At 46.5% G+C, this 23,229-nt stretch overlaps 1 protein-coding gene across 5 annotated transcripts in view; it reads right to left on the bottom strand.

Annotated features, from left to right (window-relative positions):
- The window catches only part of GTF3C1 (general transcription factor IIIC subunit 1), a 163,786-nt gene that overhangs the window by 29,259 nt on the left and 111,298 nt on the right, over positions 1-23,229 (bottom strand). For all 5 annotated transcript variants that reach the window (XM_014605761.3, XM_014605759.3, XM_019482373.2 and 2 more), the window contains exons 29-32: positions 21,022-21,115; positions 9,967-10,139; positions 7,277-7,561; positions 3,833-4,086 (exon numbers count right to left, since the gene is read on the bottom strand). In XM_014605761.3, coding sequence (XP_014461247.1) covers positions 3,833-4,086; positions 7,277-7,561; positions 9,967-10,139; positions 21,022-21,115 — 806 coding nt within the window. The remainder of the gene's footprint in view (positions 1-3,832; positions 4,087-7,276; positions 7,562-9,966; positions 10,140-21,021; positions 21,116-23,229) is intronic.

Genomic DNA, 23,229 nt, shown 5'->3' with positions numbered 1-23,229 from the left:
TTTTGAGGCCAACAAGCAGTAAAACAGGGAAGTTTCCAGGTGAGTTCACTAGGGAAAGTGTGCTTGGAAGAAGGGCGGTGAGAGAGAAGGCAGATTAAGAGTCCCAGGGAAATAGCTGGAGGACACTGCAATGCCAGAGCCACTGCCACTGCCTCTCCTTCCACCTGTGAGATTTCTGTTGTAGAAGAAAAGCCAGGCCTTTATTTCTTTCTAAGAAGTGCTTTGTGGAATTTTCCATAAACACTGAGCAGACCTATGAGGTTAATAGGTCAAACCATAGTTTTCCCACCCTTGCAGCTTTCTGGTTACAACTAGTTCTCTGTTCAACTTGTTATATCTTGAGTCATGTGACTTGAAATTGAAACATCTAAAAGGTTTGCTTTGATTGTCTGTGGTGCAGAGGCTGAGTGCCTCCCCCCTGCAGCTGCTTGTAAATAAAGGGTCTCTCACAACTTCGTGACTAAACAATAGAGTGAAGATTGTTTCTTCCACACTGTCCAGGCAGGACAGCTCAGCATTGAGGCTTCCACCCAGGTCCAGGTTTGGTTCTGTGGGGATTGTGGCTTGAAGGTTCCTTCCGGTGACAACCAGATCAGGGGGTGCCTGCGATGTGAGCAGTGCCTCTTGGCGATGTCTCTCAGGGAACAAGCAAGAAACCTAAAGGAGGAGATGGTTCCAAAGCATCCTCTGCCACGAGTTCTTTGATTCAAGGCTGGAGGAGACCTCCAGGTCTGTTCAGGAAGAACTGTGAGAGGCACAGCTAAAGTAGAGAGAGGACATGGATTTCCAGGAGGGTGGAAGCTGGAAGATTGTGACCTCTGACAGCAAGCAGAAATCGTCACCTTCACCTGCAGCAGATCATCTGGAAAACAGATATGCAGCCCTAGCAATAGAGAGGGAGGAGCACATTCCATTGGTGGAGGACAGGCCAGGCTTTACTAATGTGGAAAGGATTGAGACAAACGCCACCAAGAAGTGATGGGTGGAGGTGGTTGCAGACTCTTCTGCAAGGAACGGAGGGAGCCATCTGCTGACCTATTGTCTCGAGAAGTCTGCTGCTTCCCTGGAGCCCAGATCCAAAATGTCATGGAGGGACTACCGAGACTCATCTGGCCCTCTGACTACTACCCCATGCTGATCATCCATGTGGGCACCAATGATACTGCCAAGGGAGACCCCGAGTGGATCAAAAGTGACTATAGGGCTCTGGTTGCAAGGGTGAAGGGATCTGGGGCTCAGATCATGGTTTTCGATCCTTCTGGTCAAGGGAAAGGGCCTGGGCAGGATTGAGTGCATCCTGCAGATTAATACCTGGCTGTTCATGTGGTATTGCCAGCAGGGCTTTGGGTTCTTCACCCATGGGGTATTGTTCCAAAAAGAAGGATTGCTAGGAAAAGATGGAATCCACCTGACAGAGGGAAGAGCATCTTTGCAGACAGGCTCACTGACTTAGTGAGGAAGGCTTTAAACTAGGTCTGCTGGGGGATGGAGAACAAAGCCCTGAGGTAAGTGGGGAAGTGGATGACCTGGAGAAAGAGCAAGCAGGAGGGGGTAACAGGGGAGGCATTCTCATACTTCCTGAAAAATCAGGGCAACTGACTAGTTACCTTAGGTGCCTGTACACAAATGCACTGAGCCTGGGAAACAAGCAGAACTGGAAGTCCTTGCACAGTCACAAAACTACGACATGATTGGTATCACAGAGACTTGGTGGGATAGCCCACATGACTGGAGCACTGTCATGGATGGGAACAAACTGTTCATAAACGACAGGCAGAGAAGAAGAGGAGTTGCACTTTATGTAAAAGAGCCATGTGACTGCTTAGAGCTCCAGTATGAAATTGGAGATAGGCCTGTTGAAAGTCTCTGGGTTAAGGTTAGAGGGGAGAGCAACAAAGGTAATGTTGTAGTGGGTATCTGCTATAGACCACCAGACCAGGAAGAAGTAGTAGATGATGCTTTTTTCAAACAGCTAGCAGAAGTGTCCCGAGCACAGGCCCTGGTTCTCATGGGGGACTTCAATCACCCTGACATCTGCTGGGGGAGCAATACAACAGGGCACAGGAAATCCAGGAAGTTTTTGGAGAGTGTTGGGGATAACTTCCTGGTGCAAGTGCTGAAGTGGCCAACTAGGGTCCATGCTCCTCTTGACAGGGATGAATGGGTGGAGAATGTAGTAGTGGATGACAACTTGGGCAGCAGTGATCATGCGATGACTGAATTCAGGATCCTGAGGAAAGGAAGGATGGAGAGCAGAGTAAGGACTCTAGAAGGATCCCTTGGGAAGCCAGACTGAGGGGGAGAGGAATCCAGGAGAGCTGGCTGTATTTCAAAGAAGCCTTACTGAGAGTGCAGAAACAAGTCATCCTGATGTGCAGTAAGACTAGCAAGTATGGCACAAGACCAGCTTGGCTTAGCAGGGAATTCTTCAGCAAACTAAATCACAAAAAGGAAGCTTATAAGTAGTGGAAACTTGGACAAATAACTAGGGAAGAATATAAGAGCGCTGCTTGGGCATGCAGGGGTGAAGTCAGGAGGGCCAAACTGCAATTGGAGTTGCAGCTAGCAAGGGACGAGAAGAGTAACAAGAAGGGTTTCTACAAGTATGTAAGTAGCAAAAGGAGGATCGGGGAAAAGGTCCTTCATGGAATGGGGGAAGCAACCTTGTGATGGAGGATGCAGAAAAGGCTGAAGTGCTCAATGCTTTCTTCGCCTCAGTCTTCACAAGCAAGGTCAGCTCCCAGACTACTGCATTGGGCAACACAGTTTGGGGAGGAGGTGAGCAGCCAATAGTGGTGAAAGAAGGGACTATTTAGAAGAGGTCCCGAATTATTGGAAAAGCGCAAACATAGTGCTCATATTTGAGAAAGGGAAATAGGAGGATCCAGGGAACTACAGACCAGTTGGTCTCACCTTGTGGCTGGAAAAATCATGGAGCAGTTCCTCAAGGAATCCAGTTCTAAGCATTTGGAGAAGGTGATTAGGAATAGTCAGCATGGATTCACCAAAGGCAAGTCATGACTGACCAACCTAATTGCCTTCTATGATGAGATGACTGGCTCTGTAGATGCAGGGAGACTAATGGATGCGGTGTACCAATATTTTAGAACCCTCTCTTTGCCTGTAAAATAGGGATAAAACAGTCCCCACCATCTTCTGCCTTTTCATTTATCTTGTCTACATTGCCTGTAAGTTTTCTAGGGCATTCTGTGTTTATTAGCATGTAGCTCAATAGAGCCCTGATCTGGGCCCTTGAGGTATGCTACTAGAACTCAATCATTAACAAAGAGCAAATAAATGGTACTGCATTTTAAGAATTCAAGTTCTGAATATTATTATTTAACATTTTTATTGCTGAAGTATCTAGATGTTTCTACCAGGTTACAGCAAGTCCCAGCACTGTATGACCATAAAATAAAGCTCCTTACAAAATAAAATTCACATTTAAGGAGCTCTATTGATTCTTCTTAAAGAAAAAGAAATTTGAATGCAACATAAAAGGGGATTTTAAATTATGAAAGGAACTGAGAAATTTTCTCCTGATGAAAGTAGAGGTCAAACTTATTGTTTGGATTAATGATTTCACACTAAACAGAATATACCTTAAGAGGTAAATTACTAAGGGACCTCCATATGACAGATCTATATACAGGAGACATAGCAGAATGAGACAGTTCAATAAGCAGAAGCATACAACATAGTTAGAGGTTTAGTATGAATGAGGAGGAATGCTCCTGTTAGAAGACTGAGGATTTAATTATTTAATCTCCAAATCCAAAATGGCACCCTCTCTCATCTTTTTACATGAACATTATGCCAAGATTACACTAACCTTGGGAAATGAGGCTTCCTGGAGTTGGGGTACATCGCAGCTTGACCTTCACTTGACAGGAATTGACCACAATGTTGTCGCTGGGGCTCAGATTGCGAGTGCTAACAATTCCTGGTGCATAGTACCCTCTCATTAGTAAGTAATTAGTATGAGAGGCTTGACGAGCTTTTACTTCTATTTTTCGTTTGTTTCCAGAGCTCTCATCCAAATCATCATCATCTTCAAAGTCATCCTCAAGACCATCTTTTCCCAAGCTGTAGGAAAGGTACTATTAACTTTGGTTTTCTTTCAACACAGGTCTTTTATAATAGATTTTATTTTAAAATAAATTAACCAAAAATAGATAAGCACAAAAATGCTACTATACTACAATGTTACTACTATGATTTGAGCCACAAAATTAGGAAATTCAGATCTGAGGTTCCTAATCAGTCAAATTTGTGTGTTACAACAGGTCTTTTCTGGGGAGTTGTTCATGGCAATCTAAATGAAAATGCTGAAAACTACTGACCCAAAAACAAGAACAGTACGTCTCTAAAGGTGCCACCATGTGAACTTTAGTTCTGGAAATACTTTTAAAAGAATCCACATGCATGGACGGATCTAGGATTTTGGAAGGCAGGGTGCAGACCATGTAGTGCATCATCTAATATAACACACCACATTTTTCTCAAGATAAAAATAAACTAAAAGCTTTACTAATGTACTAGGTAACTAGGTGACTATGAGTATATTATTCAGTGTAAAATCAAAGCAAAAGCAAATACAACTTTATTGGAATGTGCAGTAATTTGTTATACCATACATTATGTATTAAAAACATAAGAAATAAAGCAAAAATACTCAAAAGTTGTTGTTTGTTTAGTCTTGTAGTCATTAGATTTAAACTTACATCTTTCGGATTCATAAAATCAAGCCTTCTTGAGCACCTTGATGGTGCATCTAATGCTTCACTGAAAGTTATTTCCACACCTGAATTAATGTTACCACACCTGAATTAGTATTATTAGCTAGAATTAAAAATAGTCTGTAGGGCTTTGAAACAGGAGCTACATTACTAGGAGCAGCTAGCAGATGGCAGAATGGAAGAAGAAAGAATACGTTGATTAGTGAAACCTTAAGACCATTAAAAAGGAGAGAAGGTCATTAATATCTGCATAATGAAACATTTAGAAGGAATCAGGTAAATAATAGTCATGAAATCAAGTGACTGCCTCACTGCTGCCTAAATAGAAATGCTGCTGTCATGGCCAGGTAGTTTGTTTTAGGAATTAACCAGGAATTAAGCAGGGAGGCGGGGGCATAGGGGTGCAACTGAAGGACTGCACCTGCTGATGGACTTGCATCTTTCCACATGTATCAGCTAAAATTACTGAACACAGAGGCTCAATAGGCAGCGGATCAGCTACATTTCATGAAACTGAGTGGCTTCTCCCAGCAGAGGGTTAGATACCAGCAAGTGTCTGGTCTCGCTAAAGTCATTGCTCCATGTGTCCCAAGTTCATTCAGAGTGCAGATTTGCATTGTGGGATATAAATCAGTCTATTTATAAAAAGTTGTTTTAAACACACTATGGCAGAGTTCCCATTTTCACCAGCTGCCTGGTCCTTTCAACACAGAGAAATGATCGCTGGTCTCTCGTATTATCCATCTGGTATCCAATCTTTAGCAGCCAAAGCAATACATGAAGTAAATATGACAGAGACATTTCCCTCTTCCCTCCTTGCAAATACTCGCATTTATTAATCTCTAGGCCAGGGGTACCAAATATATGTCCTACAGGATGGATCCAGCCCATGGAGCTGTTTCACTTGGCCTGCCAGGCTAATAGTGAGCCACAGAATTTGTTAGTATGGCTAGTGGTTGGTATAGCCTATGGCAGAATCCAGGGCCCTGGTTAGGGACTGAACTAGTTAGTCTCCAGTGAACTAGTTAGCCACGGCCAGTGGTAAGGAGTGAGCTGCAGCTTGACCCATTGCTATTATCCACCCCTGCTCTGAGCAGAAGGCAGGGCAGGGTGACACCTTGTAGACTAACTAGTTCAGGGAGGCATGAGCTTTGACAGACAACAATTCATTGCTATTGTCAGCATCTGATTAATTAAGCTGTTGCCTACAAAAGCTTATGCCTCTCTGAACCCGGTTTTCTAAGGTGCTACCCTGACCTACCTTCTTCCTGAGTTCAGACTAATAAGCTAGCCACTGATGGCTAGAAAATGGTATTCAGGCGTTTGCTTTTGGGAACTGGCTTGTAGGTAAAGTAGATATGCGTTAGAAAAATGGTTCAGGGTAATGGCAAGGGTTAGTTGATTTCTAAAAGACTGATTGTGACGGTTTCTTCAAGGCCCACTGTGTCGGACACAAAGAACCAGCATGCAGACACACAGGCTGGGAAATTGAAGGAATGTACCACACTGTTGCATGACAGAGATAAGGGACTCTGCAGCATTGGCACCAGGTCACAGAGCCCTTGGGATTTCCAGTTTTGGTAGATGGATCAAATTAGGAGGAGACTGGAAAGAACCAAATTAGGATGTATACATGTGATGGGCTTGTGAAACAATGGAATATGCTGACAGGACAGAACATGGATAGTATGATAACCATAGAGAAATCAGTCAGTGATGGCCAAAGATGAAGAGTCATCACAGACGGAAAGATACAAAAAGAGGGATTTCAGAAAAATCAACGGGTCCCTGAGGGGGGAACCTGAGGCCATCATGAGCAGAGGGCATATCACCAGCCTGTCTCATCCACCCCATGGGGGGTGGGGGGCACGGGGGGCCCCTCGGCTTCCGACCTCCAGACTGCTGATGTTTTACATTCAAGAGAACCTCAGAACGAAACTTGTGTACTGGCCAGACATACCTTCCCTCTGATGATAGCCCTGGGATTGGTAGATATAGAATTGTTTGTGTTATTCTGATCTGTTATCACTGTGTATCAATAATAGTCGAGTTTTATTGAATGGAAAGGTCGTGGTCAGTCTGAGGGTTTGGGTCCACCCAGAACAAGGTATCTGGATCATAAATCCAAGACCAACAGCCACCTCTGTTATAAATCTTAAGCAAAGCAGAAATGTTCAAAAAAACCAAATCAAAACAAACCTCCCAAATAATCCACAGGGGATTGAGTAGGTATAATCAACAGTGATGATCATGTACAACTGGCATGATCAGTTATGCCACAATGCTCCGCTTATCTTTTTAGTACTTATTAGTTCATATATGCATGTTTCAGGGCAAAATAAAAGGGAATGCTCTTCAGTACTTTGATGACAGGTGCTGCCAAATGCTGCTAATTCTTCAGGTTGATCCCTGACAAACATCCAATGTTCTCACTTGAACATGTGCTTAAATAAAGAGCAGAATATTCCTGGTTCTAAGATTACTTTAAGTTGTACAAATGTCTTCTTTTGATAAGATTACAGTATAACAGAACTTACCTTTTGATTACCTCGTTCTCCACCATAGTGCTGTCTACCACAACTATTTGCTCTGGGATTGTCACGTCTACAGAAACAAACCCAAGAGAGATGAGGGAAAGCATTGCTACACAATGGCCTCCAGGGCCATCCATGGGAAAAGCAACTGTGCCTAATGAAGATCTGGCTTCTTGATCCTTGAATGAAAAGTTATCTGGTTGATCTGACTTTCCATGATTCTTGAGTTTCTCCAGGAACTGGAAGGATTCTGTACAAATTGTGCTGGGAAACCTCCATGTAAAAACTCTGGAGACAATGACATAGAGGTATAGTTTTTCCATTACTGGACTGAAATGCCAATAGATTCTCAACAAAAATAAATGCAACAATACTAGTTCCATATTATCATTGATGTCAAAAAGTCCCACATTTGTTCCCCCAATCTTAATACTGATAGATCCAGACTACAAACCATCTAGGATTGGGAACTGTGACACGGTTAGTGCATAGTGATGCCCTGATCCACAGGTGACACTACAGGTACTACTACTACTACAGTACAGAGATGCAGGATTGCAATGCAGCACAGCATGAGGGATGACTACTGGCTTGTATAACCAACAACAGCAAGATTTTTCCAGTACAAGTGAAATCCCTAGAAGTAAAATCTTTCCAGCAACTTAAAGAGTTTGTTTCCCCTTACAGTAGACCATTTTCCAGCTGAAAGGTTGTAGCAAGAAGAAAAGGGATTGACTCCTACAGTACCTGGCTCGCAGTTTAGGTCTCATAATGCTTTAATGAAATGGAACAGAACAGAACAGAACAAGGTGACTAAGGAATTTGTGGAATACTTTTCACTGGAGGTTGCCAACAAGGGCTGGATAGGCATTTGTTTAGAACACTGCAGGAACAGGGAATCCTGGATCTTGAGAAGATGGCTCATGAGGTCCCTCTCAATCCTATGATTCTAACCTATATCTGACCCAAACAAACATTTATGCCATTTGCACATCCACTTTTTATTCAAGTTCAACCACCACAGAAGAGACCCTGATCCCTTGTCCTACTTCCTCACTGTTCAAAACATATTTAGATACATATTCGATTAGGTCAGGGCTGTTCATGTGCTGGTCAGTCTCTCTGGAACCCAGGGAGTGAACACTGTCGCTTGTCCCTGGACATCTCTGCCCACCACTAAATGTGGTCATCACTGGTGACTCAAATCAATGATAGGGGAAAAATGGAGAAGAGTGGCAGCAGCCTGCACCTCCTGGGTTCTAGGAGAGTACTGACAGCTACAGCTGAGTGAAATTTCATGCAGTGTTTTGTTTCAAAGCTGTTTTGACACGTTTTGAGCTCAAAACCGTGAAATAGAAATGAAGCAAAAAGCTTTGAAACAAATTAAGGGCACTCGAAACATTTTGAAACTTTCAAAATGTTTGGAGTTTCGAAGCAGCCTGGTGGCGGGAGGCAGGGAGAGCCAGGGCTGCGCTCCGAGCAGCTCCGACAGCCCCATAGAACACAGTCCGGTGGCGGGAAGCAGCGCACAGCCCTGGCTCTCCCTGCCTCCCGCCACTGGGCTGAGCTCTGTGGGGCTGGTGGAACTGGTCGGAGTGCAGCCCTGGCTCTCCCCGCCTCCCACTGCCGGGCTGCGCTCCAACTAGCTCCACCAGCCCCATGGAGCTCAGTCTGGCGGCGGGAGGCAGAGCGCAGCCCTGGCTCTTCCTGCCTCAGGCTGCGCTCCATGGGGCTGGCAGGAGGTGGGGAGAGCCAGGACAGTACTAGGCTGAGCTCCATAGGGCTGAAGGAGCCACTCGAAGCACAGCCCAGTGGTGGGAGGGTTGAGTCAGGGCTGCGCTCTGCCTCTAGCCACCAGGCTGAGCTCGATGGGGCTGGTGGAGCCGATCAGAGCGCAGTCCAGCAGTGGGAAGCAGGGAGAACCAGGGCTGTGCTCCGACCAGCTCCGCCAGCCCTATGGAGCTCAACCTGCCCTCCCAGTGCTGCTGGACTCTTCCCAGGGGTGTGGGCCACCAGATCTATGTGCTGGATGACAGGAGGCTGCTGCTGCTGCCTGTGACCAGCGCTGGGTGTAGCCAACACCCAGCACCAGGAAGACTGTTGCTGCTGCTGGGCCCAGGTGGCAGCGGCAGCCTCCTGTTCTGTCATGCAGACCCGGGGGCCTGCACAGTCCTGCAGTCCACCGGGGGGTGCAGGCCCCTGGATCTGCACGACAGATGAGAGGAGGCTACTGCTGCTGGCAAGTGTCACGAGTTTTATTTTGAACAGTTTGAGGCACAGTTTCCCAGAAACCTCCGCATCTATCTCTTTGAATCTTGGCAGGCTTCATGCTCTCATAAGGGGCTACCATCCCTGCAATTTTCATCTGAATCAGGCAACAAATGACAAAGTTTCAGGCATTTTCATGATTCCCCATTATAGCCTTTGGGTGAAACGTCGAAATGAATCAAAACAGTGAAACAGTTTCGACGAAATGAAACGGAACAGTGCTTCAAAATGAAACGAAACACTGTCCCTTTGAAACGGTGAAATGGATGTCAAAATGAAATGGTGCTGTTTTGCGCAGCCCTACTCACAACTGTCTGAAGGAGGTGAGATTCCTGGTGTGTGGGAAGCCTCATGGTCTGGCTCATGGACAAAATAAGTTGGTGGCTCTGGTTTAGGTCATATAATAGGCTTCACCAAACACTCACCTGTAATAGCTTTGAGAGAGTTGATATGACATAGGCACAAAGGGCAAAGCACGGCTTTTCTTTGGACCCAGGCTATGGTTAACTCGACGACGATTGACCAAACTTCTCTGCTGACATTCTAAGAAAGCCTTCACAAGAATGTCATCTCTGTATTCACGGTACAGACGAAAAGTCTGAAAAAAACCCCAAAACTTTAAGTGCCAAAATAACAGCTCTCCTACTATTCTGTTCTTTTATTGTAGGCCACCCTGAGCCTTTGTTGGAAAGGGCAGAATATAAATCAAATGAAAACAAACAAACATCAAACAAACATCACTATATTTCTAATACTCCAGCGCAAGAGCATCTGGATATAATGATATGAATTTGTCCTCTACCTAATGTGGCCTGAATCACTGTTTTGATTTGTATAGGAATTGGTTTACAGAGCTAAGATGTTTACTATGACTGACAGAATAACTTTAATACTGAAAAAAGTTTCATGGATAGTCTGGGGTTCTGACCTGAACACTATCCTCTCATATTTTATCTGTTCCATCTAGGACCATAGTTATCATCCTCAAATGAAAAACATTTATTTATCCATTTATGGAAAAAAAATCTTAACATAAACAACATTTCATTCTTTTGTTGAGGAATAGTGAAAATTAATTTATTACTAACTGAAGTTTGAGGTGTATTATCTATATATGTATTCAAACTGGTGGATGGCTTATACCCTGTGCTTGAACCAGAGATATTGTTGCCTCATCAGTATCCAAAGAATAAATTCTAGTCCTGTTTCTACTCGTGTACCAGAGATATTGTTGCCTCATCAGTATCCAAGGAATAAATTCTAGGCCTGTTTCTACTCGTGTCCCCATATCAGATAGATAAGGGGTGGTGTACACTTTCTGCTCTTCAGTTTTTTCTCGATCACAGAGTCCTATGTTGCTTCCGAGTCCTAGCAAGAGGGAAAGGAAAGAGTAGGTTGTAAATGAAGGGAAAACATGTTTCCATAGGTTCAAATGGTGCTCCTATTACAAACATGAGGACCAAATACAGACTCCACTGTGAGACGATCCTTTACCTAGAGAAAAACCCTGGAGTGATAAGAAATTTGAGGGCTGTCAGGTAGAAAAAAAACATGCAATCCCTTGACTGAAGGCTGAAAGGCCAAGACTGCTGTCAGATGGACCTTTAGCTAATGGAAATTTCACTATGCTTGAGAGGTAGTAGATAGTTTAATGCGTCTGGTATGGTAGACCTGGGATCGGCAGCCTTCTGCTACTGGGGTGAGAGCCTGCAAACCAGGCCTGGTTGTGGGCTAGAAGTCTCCACTCCCCAGAGCAGCCAGCTGCTTGCACTCACCCTCATTGCAAATTCCTGCCCCCTCTGCAGTGACAGAAGTGCAGACACAGTGAAGCAACCAGCTGAACAGCAGAGGGGATGAGAGGCAGAGTATAGCTCTGTGACACCAGTGTCCTGTGGCAGGATTGGATTAGAAGGATTTAATCCTTGCGGGTTGGACTGGACCTCTTCGTGGGCTGAAGCCAGCTTGCAGGCCATAAGTTTCTCACCCCTGTGATTGACTAGCCAAGTTAAAGTTCTTCACCCAGCACCAGGAAAACACTCAGTCCATTTTACTACGTATGCACACCTAGTTTAGTCCTTTCAGCTATGGACAAAAATGCATCAGACTTGGGTCAAACATTTTTGCTTTATCATTGTGGGCCATTCAATATGCAGCCTGCAAGATGGAAGGAGAAGACACCAGGTTGAAGAGCCTCTCCTCCCCTCCTTGCATTACTAGGTCCAGAATCAGCAATTTTATTTTGTCATCTCTTGCCAGCAGGAATAGGAAATTCTGATACCAAAACTGTTTTGACCCATGTAAGTGTTATGAGTATTACTAGTACCCAGTCCTGTATGACTCTGCAAAAGATGTTCAGGAGTGGAAGGAACTTCAAACAGTAAACTCTAAGCATTGTACCACTTGAAGCCTAGGTTATGCCCTCTTCCTGGAGCAAAAGGAAGGGCATTTTCTGTTTACTTTCCTTGCAAAGCGGTCTATAGCCATAAACTGACTAATTCTGCCTAAGTTGAAGCAGTCACTTCCTTGTCTGTTGATACAGAACATCTTGATTAAGTTGTCAGGCTAAAAGAGCCTCATAGTTGGCTAGTCTAAACTTCCAGTTTATGAATAGGCCCTTTTGCCAAACTGATCCAGTTAATCCTCTTAATTTCTTACAACTTATACAAAAAACAAGTTTATGTTGCATTTAAAGGCTTCCCCAGAAGCCCAAAAACAGTAAATTCAAATTATGTAGCCAAATTCTATAGAACCTTCTTTGCATAGTGACTGTGGGTGCATCTACACATGCACTTAATGCACATTAGAATAGGCTAATGCACATTAAAAGCATCACAAGAAACATGTGCATTCAAATAGGCTAATACACATTTTTCTAGTACCTCACAATAGAGGCACTAGATTTAACGTGCATTACCTAAAGCACATTCACTGAATGTGTACACATACCCTTTTTGATATTTCAAAAAGTAAATACTGAGATTAGTTCCTGCTAGGATTATATGCTTCATTAAAATCATTTTAGCATTTCCAGTGTCCAATTCATATTCCAAGAATATTTTATATTTGATAAAATATTTAACATAATTTTTGTTGAAGGAAACAAGTAATTAGAGCTATTAAGTCTAATTTTCATTCAATTCTGCATTAGGATAATTACTTCTAGAAATCACCTGCATCACACTGACTAATAATTTCCAATTTTGAGTAACACAAAGTGTATTTTAAATTCCCTTCCTAAAATTTACATCTGCACTTGAAAGCTCTGGATGGCACACTGGATGCTTCCTTCCTTCTTCTGTCCTCATTGTGGCAAGGTATTTAGCGGAATTCACGGACTTGTTGGAATCTGACAGGGCCACACCATGAATGCTTTTGCTATGGCCCTGAACTTGCAACCATATGCAAGTTCTGAGCTGTCAACCATGTGCCTTAGCACCTGCACCCCAGCCGCCAGCAGGCTGGATTGGAGAGAATGATGTTAACCCTACTTATAGCTGGTTAACAAAAAACCCCTCAAAAAACCCAACTACATCTAAATCTATTCCTATACACTGTTGCTGTAGCTAGCAATGTCTGTTTGGGGCTGTGCCCTACTTGTCCTTACGCTTCTGTACAAGTTCATAAGGCAGTGCTTCTCAACCAGGGTGCTGTGAGGTGCCATGCAATGTTAGCAGTGTTAGGTGTGAACATAATTTACAAGATAAACCCAGAGATTTCAAATAGGAATGCTAGTATTAAAAATGTTCCATCCTGTTGGGGGATGAATAATTTGCAACATTGTTCAATTATTTTTTCACTGTCAAAAATGAGTGAAAACTAAGATCTGGCATTTTCCAAGGGGTGCCTCAAGTTCAACAAAGTGTGCCTTGAGCCTTAAAAGGAAGAACCACTGGCCTAAGGACAGAGCAACTGCCACCTTCTCAGTTCCCCTGTACTCCAAAGGCTGGGATGCTACGGACACTAAGAAATAGGAACAGAGAACAAGATGCACTAGCCATATCCCAAAGAACCACCATTACTGAAGGGTAAATAACTGTTCCTAGAGTACTGAGTATCAGTACAGATCCTTCTGCAAATGGCAATGTACTTTCTGGACAGTTGAAATATGAAACGTTTGTCACACCCATCAAACAATGATTGAAGTACTGCCAAATGCATAATATTTAAACAAGCTGCCCAGCATGTCTCAAACTGAAATGTCTGAAGTAGGAATATGTTGCTTACACTTTATATTTGGAGGGAGAGACTCACCAGCTAACTGACAATAGAAGGAAATACAATGAGATGCTTGAAGATAATAAAGGCAGCAATTTAAAAAGTTTACAAAGGTACATTCTATTACTTTCTATATGAAAAACACTAATTAAAACTGAATTAAGTATGTCTGGAACACTGCATGCTCAGTGTAAGCCTCCTTGTTTGAACTTAATCAAGGCTGGTTACATTACAATCCTGACAGAAACACCTGCTGTATGTCTCTCTGTCAGGTACTTAAGCTACTTAACCCTCATCTCTGTTCTGGTACACAATAGGTAGCTTTGCCAGCAGAACATTGAGTTCTTTCACATACAAGGCTTCCCTGAAGCAGCAGAACTTTCCTGTTTGTTGGCAGAATACTTCACCTCTCAAGCAAAATAATCGTTCTGATACTACCTAACAGCTGCCTGATGGTATATCTATGTAAGGTTCCTGTGTCTACTGCAGGCTGCCACATTTCCTTCAGTGACTAGTTCTCTCAGAGGTGCACTCTACACTGTGCTAGGACAGCTGCTGAGTGAAGCCACATGGCTATGATGGAACTTTGTGGCAGACAAGGCAGCTTCAGTATGGATACTACAGGTAAAAGAAAACCATTTGGCTTCAAGGCGAAAACTGACCTGCTGACCAGATAGATGAGCTAATCAGGATGAGTTGGTAACAACTGGGTGCAGCTACACAAGACGTTTACTGCACAGAACACTAATTAGCTGTGCAACAAAAGTCTCAGCTTCTACACGTGTGCCCTATTAGGCTGGAGTAAACTACTTTACTCTGCAGTAGGATAGTATTTGTAAATACAAGTACTATCCTGCTGTGAAGCTGGCTGGAGCATGAGGGTACTTCAGTGTGGCGGGCTGCTTGTGGGGTAGCCCTGCACCAAAGCACCCTTGTGCCCCAGCTAACCCCTCTGCAACATGCTTAGCTGGCAGGGTCATCCCATATGCCCTGTGCTAGTTGGGGCTTCTCCAATGCAGAACAATGTGCTGCGCTCCCAGGTGCACATTCAAATGGCAATGAACTCCAGAGTTTATTGTTTTACATCAATTGCACTGTCGCAGGGCACTGGGATGTGCCTGCTCCTTTAAGAGGTGTGTGTGTGTGTGTGTAAGTTAATGAGGGACTCACATAACTGGAAGAGGGCTTAGGCTTGAGCTACATGGGTCTGGTAGTCTCTCTCTCCAGAAACTACAAAGTGAGGAGTTCCTGGCTGCAGGGCAGCAGGGCTCCTAAAGGGACCTGGATTGAGCTAAACATCTCTGGAGCCCTGGGAACAGAGGCAAGTTCCCTGGGCACAGAAAGACTGGTTTATAGGCAAGTGGCCTTTGTTTTATGTTAGCACACAGAGGGTTTGAGGTGCATACCAGTGGTCCATGCGCCCAGTGAAGGGCTGAGCCACGACCAGAAGGTCTGACAGCCCAAGGGGGCCAAGTGTATAGGCTACAATATAGCCCCGGGCTGGAAGGTATACCTGCTGGGAGATAAGGAAGGATTGCTCTCTTAAGGGAGTGGAGGGCTGATGCTGCTATATGTGTTTCTGTTATAGCCCAGGGGTTTATGGCTTATGTTACTGTTTAGTCTGGAGGTTTGGGTTGGGATTGTAAGGGGTGGTTACGGAGGTCCCATTAGTGCCTGAGAGGCATGCAACTGCCTTGAGTCCTGCCAGGGGCAGGCTCAAGGCCAGAGCTGTTGCTGAGCCCAGAGAGGGGCGGAGTGCAGGAGCACAATGAGATAGGGGCCAGAGGCCCAACGCCAGAGGGGCACAGCCACACAGGGGCCAGAGGCCCAGTGCCAGAGGGGTGCAGCCACACCAGGGCCAGGCAGCTAGGAGCCAGAGGCCCGGTGACTGAAGGTGACAGATTAAAGCTAGTGCCTTAAAACCAGGTCTGATGCAGAAGACCCAGTAAGATTAAAGAGGTGGAGCTCGAGGAGGCCAAGGCCCCAAAAGGTGAACAACATTACTGTAACACCCATGAGGCATGGGGCATGGTGTAGGACAGGATTTGGAGCCATGCTATTAGTCCATAAGGCTCGAGGTGCCCTGAGCAGCACAGTTACAGAGTGAGGCCCAGCGAGGGGGCCCGAGACCCAGCTAGGACTAGTGGGGTGCCAGGGAATCCTGAACAGGGTTCAGCAGAATCGGGGCCATGCAAAGGCCAATAGACAGCCTCCCCTATTTATTATTATGCCATCAAGGTATGGCAGGATGGACAGGAAGGCACTCTAGGGCAGAGAGGTCATGGTCAGCCCACCCCTGGTACCCTGATATGTTAGTTACATGCATGTTTAGATGCACTCACAGGTGCTTCTCAAATCCACCCTCATGGTCATCACTTGGCTACAGAATCTGGGTCTTTCTTGTTTGCTCTCCAGTATCATGATGTTTCCATTTTGTTTGCACAGTGAACGACTTTAATAGGAAGAGGGTAGATGCCTTCATAGAGATCTGTTCCTGATCTGGTAGTTGGGGAATTTTCCTGGGAAGTAGGGGATATAGGTTTGAATCCCCCCGGGTGAAGAAGGCCTAGAATACAGGTCTTCTGCATTCTGGGCTAGTGCTCCAATTACCACCATTTCTTCTGGCCACGTGCTTTTGCCTAGGCAACTCAGATGCCTAGCTACACAAACTGTGTTGCTTCTCTGCATGCTCAAAAGTCCAAGTCCAGGAACTCAGAAACATTTGCAGTCTAAAGCAGAGGCACAGAATGAAATTAGATACCCAGTGAGTTTAATTGCCTATGGGACCAATCTGTGTCTGGCCCTAAGCTCTTCTTGAATTTGTGCCTCGGTGGCCATCATTCAATGCTTTACCACGACACTTGAAGTGCTAGTACTGCTTTTGGTGTTGAAGTAGAGGCTGGCTTCAGGATTAGTATCAATTTGGATCTTCTTCATGCATGTACTCTTGTCTGCTAAATTGAGTATAGAGCCTAGCTTAACTGTTAGGATGATTCTGGAACTTGTTTCCTCTTGGGTCTAGCAAGACTTTCTTGAGGAAGAAGAAGCATAGGGCCCTTGACCACGGTGGTCAAGGGCCCTAAGGCCCGCCGCACCAAGGCCCCTGCCCCGCCGGAGCTGAGCAACAGGTATGCACCTCTTGCCGCTCCAGCAGAGCCTGCTGAGTTGCCAGTTCCCGCAGGCAACATGGACCCAACTGCAGCTCCCACCCCTGCTCTCCCCAAGACAAAACGTAGGGTGTTTGTTGTGGGAGACTCTCTCCTGAGGGGGACTGAGGGGGCAATCTGCCGCTCCGACCCCTTAGCCTGGGAAGTCTGCTGCTTCCCGGGGGCCGGCATCCGGGACATTGCGGAGAGGATCCCAGAGCTCCTCAAACCCACAGACCACTATCCCATGCTCCTAATTCATGTGGGCACCAAGAACACGGCTCGGAGCGCTCCCAGCCAGGTCATGAGGAGCTACAGGGATTTGGGAGCGGGGCTAAAGGGTCTGGGGGCACAGGTGGTGTTCTCATCGATCCTCCCAGTCTCAGGCTATGGGCCGAGGAGGGAGAGGAGGATCCACGTGGTCAACCAAAGACTGCGGCGCTGGTGTCGTCGGGAAGGCTTTGGCTTTCATGACCACAGCCCGCTCTTTGGCGAGAGAGGTAGCGAGCTGCTGGGAAGAGATGGCCTCCACCTCTCTCCCCTAGGGAGGAGGCTCTTCTCAGCCAGACTGGCTGACCTGCTCCACCGGGCTTTAAACTAAGCCCGCTGGGGGACGGGGGCACTACCGCCACTGCTGGCCCGCTGAGCAATCCTTGCAAAGCCAGCAGGTCAAGGCACTTAAGGGAGCCCACCCCTGCCCCAGCCCTGGCAAAACATCTGTGGGCAAGGAAGGAGCCCCCCAGGGGGCACTTGCTTGCCTGTATACAAATGCCAGGAGCTTGGGGAATAAGCAGGAGGAACTCATCCTCCTGCTCAATGCAAATAATTATGATGTCATAGGGAAAACAGGGACCTGGTGGGACTCCACCCATGACTGGACCACAGATATAGATGGCTATACCCTGTACAGGAGGGATTGTGTAGAGAAAAGGGGCGGGGGTGTAGCTCTCTATGTTAAGGAAAGCTACACGTCCCTGCAAGCCGATATTGGCGACCAGGGTGGACGGCTGGAGACCCTCTGGGTTAAAATCCGTGGGGAACACGGCACGGGACACAATGGTGGGAGTCTACTACAGACCTCCAACCCAAAGTCCTGAGCTTGACCAGGAGTTTGCCCGGGAACTGGCTGAGGCGGCATGCTCCAGGACCAGGGTTGTCATGGGTAACTTCAATTACCCGGACATCTCGTGGGAGGACTGCTCAGCAAAATCTGAGCAGTCGCAAAGTTTTCTCTCGTGCGTGGATGACCTCTACCTGACTCAAGAAGTCTATGGGCCAACGAGAGGCAAAGCGCTGCTCGACCTGGTACTGGCTACTGGGGATGACCTAGTCGGCGACCTAGTGATCGATGGGAAGCTGGGTGACAGCGACCACGAGCTGATCACCTTCACCATCCGCCGAAAAGCTGGCAAGTCAGTCAGCAACACGCAAGTCCTTGACTTCAGGAAAGCCGACTTTGACAAGCTCAGGAGGCTTGTCAGTGAGGCCCTAAGGGACCATGACCACAGAGAGAGGGGAGTTCAAGAAGAGTGGTTGCTCCTCAAGGGAGCGATCCTCAATGCACAAACTAAGTCTATTCCATCTCGGAGGAGAGGCAGCAAGAGGGCACAGCAGCCCCCCTGGCTCTCCAGGGACCTAGCAGACCTCCTGAGGCTAAAAAGAAAGGCCTACAAAGGATGGAGGATGGGAGTCACCTCCAAGGAGGATTATTCTGCACTGGTCTGGTCCTGCAGGGAGCAGACCAGGAAAGCCAAGGCTGCAACTGAACTCCAGCTAGCTTTGAGCATCAAGGACAATAAAAAGTCCTTTTTCAGGTATGTGGGGAGCCGGAGGAAAAGCAGGGGCAACGTTGAACCCCTGCTGAACCAGATGGGGCAACTGACAACTGACACCCAGGAAAAAGCCAACCTATTAAATAGGTACTTTGCGTCGGTCTTTCATCAGCCCCATGGGACGCCCATGCCGGCTACGGGACAGGGAAGTCCGGGTGAGGGTGATCCCCTGCCCTCCACTGATGCTGACTTCGTGAAGGAACATCTTGAGAAGCTGGATACCTTCAAGTCAGCTGGCCCTGACAATCTTCACCACAAGGTACTCAAGGAGCTGGCGAGCATCATAGCCCAGCCTCTAGCACGGATCTTTGAAAACTCTTGGCGCTCTGGTGTAGTGCCCGAAGACTGGAAGAAGGCCAATGTGGTGCCTATCTTCAAGAAACGGTGGAAAGTGGATCCGGCTAACTATAGGCCCATTAGCCCGACTTCTATCCCGGGGAAGATCTTAGAAAAGTTTATTAAAGAGGCCATCCTTAATGGACTGGCCGACGCCAACATCTTAAGGGATAGCCAGCACGGGTTTGTTGCGGGTAGGTCTTGCTTGACCAATCTCATTTCCTTCTACGACCAGGTGACCTACCACCTGGACAAGGGAGAAGAGATTGATGTCATATATCTTGACTTCAAAAAAGCCTTTGACCTGGTTTCCCATAATCACCTCTTAGAGAAACTGGCCAATTGTCACCTTGGGTCCTCCACGATCCACTGGCTGGAAAACTGGCTCCGGGGTCGGACCCAGAGGGTAGTAATTGATGGAAGTCATTCATCATGGTGTCCTGTGACCAGTGGGGTCCCCCAAGGCTCTGTCCTTGGACCCATACTGTTCAACATCTTCATTAATGATGTGGACACTGGAGTCAGAAGCGGACTGGCCAAGTTTGCTGATGACACCAAACTTTGGGGTAAAAGCATCCACACCAGAAGACAGGCAGGTGATCCAGGCTGACCTGGACAGGCTCAGCAAGTGGGCGGACGAGAATCTGATGGTGTTCAACGCCGATAAATGCAAGGTTCTCCACCTTGGGAAGAAAAACCCGCAGCACCCTTATAGGCTCGGCAGTGCCTATGTTGGTTAGCACTATGCAAGAAAGAGACTTGGGGGTCATCATTGACCACAAGATGAACATGAGCCTGCAGTGCAATGCTGCAGCTAGTAAAGCGACCAAAATGCTGGCTTGCATCCATAGATGCTTCTCAAGCAAATCCCAGGACATCATTCTCCCCTTGTACTCGGCCTTAGTGAGGCCGCAGCTGGAGTACTGCGTCCAGTTTTGGGCTCCACAATTCAAAAAGGATGTGGAGAAGCTTGAGAGAGTCCAGAGAAGAGCCACACACATGATCAGAGGTCAGGGAAGCAGACCCTACGATGACAGGCTGAGAGCCCTGGGGCTCTTTAGCCTGGAAAAGCGCAGGCTCAGGGGTGATCTGATGGCCACCTATAAGTTTATCAGGGGTGACCACCAGTATCTGGGGGAACGTTTGTTCACCAGAGCACCCCAAGGGATGACGACTAGGTCGAATGGTCATAAACTACTACAAGACTGTTTCAGGCTGGACATAAGGAAGAATTTCTTTACTGTCCAAGCCCCCAAGGTCTGGAACAGCCTGCCACCGGAGGTGGTTCAAGCGCCTACATTGAACACCTTCAAGAGCAAACTGGATGCTCATCTTGCTGGGATCCTATGAAGCCAGCTGACGTCCTGCCCTTTGGGCAGGGGGCTGGACTCGATCTTCCGAGGTCCCTTCCAGCCCTAATGTCTACGAAAGCATATACAGCTTTTGATTTTGTGCATTTTCCCTCCAGAAGGGATATCTACTATGTCCATCCTTCAGGGAACTAGTCCACCATAGGATGGATAGGTCTTGAAGTATGCAATTTATAAAGCCACTATTTGAGAAGTGTGCACTGGAAAAAGACCAGCTGTGCAGAAGGGTATGATCAGTGAGGGTTGGTCTAGACAACTGGTGCTCAGACTATGGTGACCCAGACAGAAAACCAGAAGGGGGTCACAAAAGATACCAAAGACATTTAGCTGGCGCTAAAAATGAGCAGGTCCAAAACTGGTGAGTGTCTGTCTTGCTCTTATGGGCAGCAGTGCAGTTTGCAGCCTCCTCATTTTTATGCCTTTGTATGAAATCATATTGACAAGCAGCTTTTATGGGCGTTGCTAGCCAAAACCAAGCCAATCCTGCACACATATGTACTGACATTTATGTGACTTTCTACGTATTTTTGTACAATGCAATGCAGAAAAGAGTGAAATATAAAAGCATAAACACACAGTACCTGAAACGATTGGCAAGACTTCATCTGATTATCTGAGAGAGCCAAAGTGCTCTGAATCAGGTTCTGAAGCACAAGAAAGTGAATATCATAGATACTGGAAAAAAAAAAAAAAAAAAGTTATACAAGGCAGATCTTGAGTATGAAATGCTCACCTGAATTAATGTAATAATGATTAAAGTGAACCACTTGCTCCTAATGTGTATGTAAATGCAGATGTGTGTAAATTGAAATGTATCAAAACAAAATATTGAATCCTTAATCAAACAGAGGTAGGCATTTTCCCTAGATAAAAGTTTTCTTTTCTTAAGAACCTTTATACTGATTTCCCCAATCACCTGATGCAGACTAAGTTTTCTCTGACAACACTGCATCTACATAAAAATTTAACTATTCTATCTTCAGTTGAATGATTCATGAGCAGTACCCATAAAGAGAACTGACACCATTATGCCATCTTAATGGCTTTTGACAGAATGCTTTTGAGTCTGGACAACTGTACATTTTTGTTGCTTTAAAAGGGGAGGGGAACATTTGTTATGGTATACCAGGAGTGTCAAACATTCGGCCTTTGGATCCAACCCACAGAGCTGGGTCACCCGGCCCAGAGACTTGATGAGGGACCTTCCCTTGCTGGCAGCCAACCACCTGGGCAAGAGATATGATGCTGCAAGCCCAGCAGCACCGCAGGAAGAAGCCCAGCATCATGGAAGCCCACCTGATGCTGTGAGGAAGAAGCCTTAGTGCTGTTGGACCTCCAGTGCTGTGGCTCTCACTGGCTTGGCTGCCAAGCGCTTGGGCGGCAGCAGCACTGGACCCCCCAAGCAACACTGAGGGACAAGGTGACACTATGGGTTGATCCTCTAGTTACAGGCTGGTACCTGGGACTCTGGGTCTCTTCCTGGCAGGTCCTGGATGGGCCTGAGCAGGTGCTGCATGCAATGCATCTGTCATGGGGGTGGGGAGGGGGGGGCAGGGATGTCTGTGGACACAAATCCAGGACAATCCAGCCTGCTGCTCCTTGTATCTGTGGCCTATGGTGTCAGATGAGTTTGACACCCCTGTATTAAAACCCTAATTCAGGGCTGTCCAGGTGGTAGTCTGCAATTTTCCAGATGTCTGCTGGAAGAATAATATAGCCAAACATAAAATGCTAAGCAAGTTCTTCATGGAGGACAGATTTCTGTTCCAGAAAGCTGAGTTGAGCACGTAACTAGGGGATCATCCATCTCTGGAGATAGTGTCCTGATCAATAGGGACGAATTGATGAAGGATATGAAGATTATAGGGAAACTGGGAGGAAGTGATTCCAATATGACAGACCTCATGAATCTGAGGCTACGAAAGCATGAGGTCAGCAGAACTAAGACAATGGATTCCAAAAAGGTGGATTTCAACTGACACAACATGATAGCAGGCATGCTGCCATGGGAGAACAGACTAAAGAACAAAGGGGCCTAAGAGGGATGGAAGCTTCTAAAAGGCACAGCATTAAAAGCCCAACAAGAGGGTATTTTAACTAGACAGAAGCAAAAGAAGAGTGAAGAGAGGCCTATGTGGCTGTACAAGGATGTTCTAACACAGGGGTGGACAATTATTTTGGTTGGAGGCCAACTTAATGAGTTTAGGGACATGCCGAGGGCCACATCCATCTCTGTCTGTTCATCTCTTCCCTCTCTCTGTGTTTCTCAGTCTCTCCTTCTGTCTTCCTCTCAGTCTCTCTTGCTCTTTCTTCCCCTCTCACAGTCTCTCCCTCTCTTGTTCCCTCTCTCCTCTCCAACTCCCTTCCCCCCTCCCTCTCAGTCTCCCCCTCTCTCTTCTCCATCTTTCTCTCTTTCCACTCAGACTCTCTCACCCCCTCTCTCCTCTAGGACCATCTCAACCCCTCTCTGCTCAGACTCCCTCCCTCTCAGTAACTCTCTCTCTCCCCCCAATAGCTTTCTCTGCTATCATTCCCTCTCTCTCCCCCCCCCCCTCCGGTCTTTGCCTGTCCCCCCCCTCTTTCTCTCCCTGCCCCCCAGTCTGTCTGTCCCTTCCCCCAGGTGTCTCTCTCTCTCTCCCCGTCTTGTATCTCTCCCCCTCCCCAGCTTCCGCTGTCCCTCTCCCATCTCCCTCTTCCCCGTCTCTCTCTGCCTCCCCCTGTATCTCATTTTCCCCATCTCTCTCTTTCCGTCTCCCTGTCTTCTGCCATCTCTACCTCCCTTTCCCCCA

Source organism: Alligator mississippiensis, chromosome 13 (assembly GCF_030867095.1).
Source record: "Alligator mississippiensis isolate rAllMis1 chromosome 13, rAllMis1, whole genome shotgun sequence".
Classification (NCBI taxonomy): domain Eukaryota; kingdom Metazoa; phylum Chordata; order Crocodylia; family Alligatoridae; genus Alligator; species Alligator mississippiensis.
The sequence above is the reverse complement of the archived record's forward strand: the minus strand, read 5'-3'. Positions and strand labels throughout refer to the sequence as shown.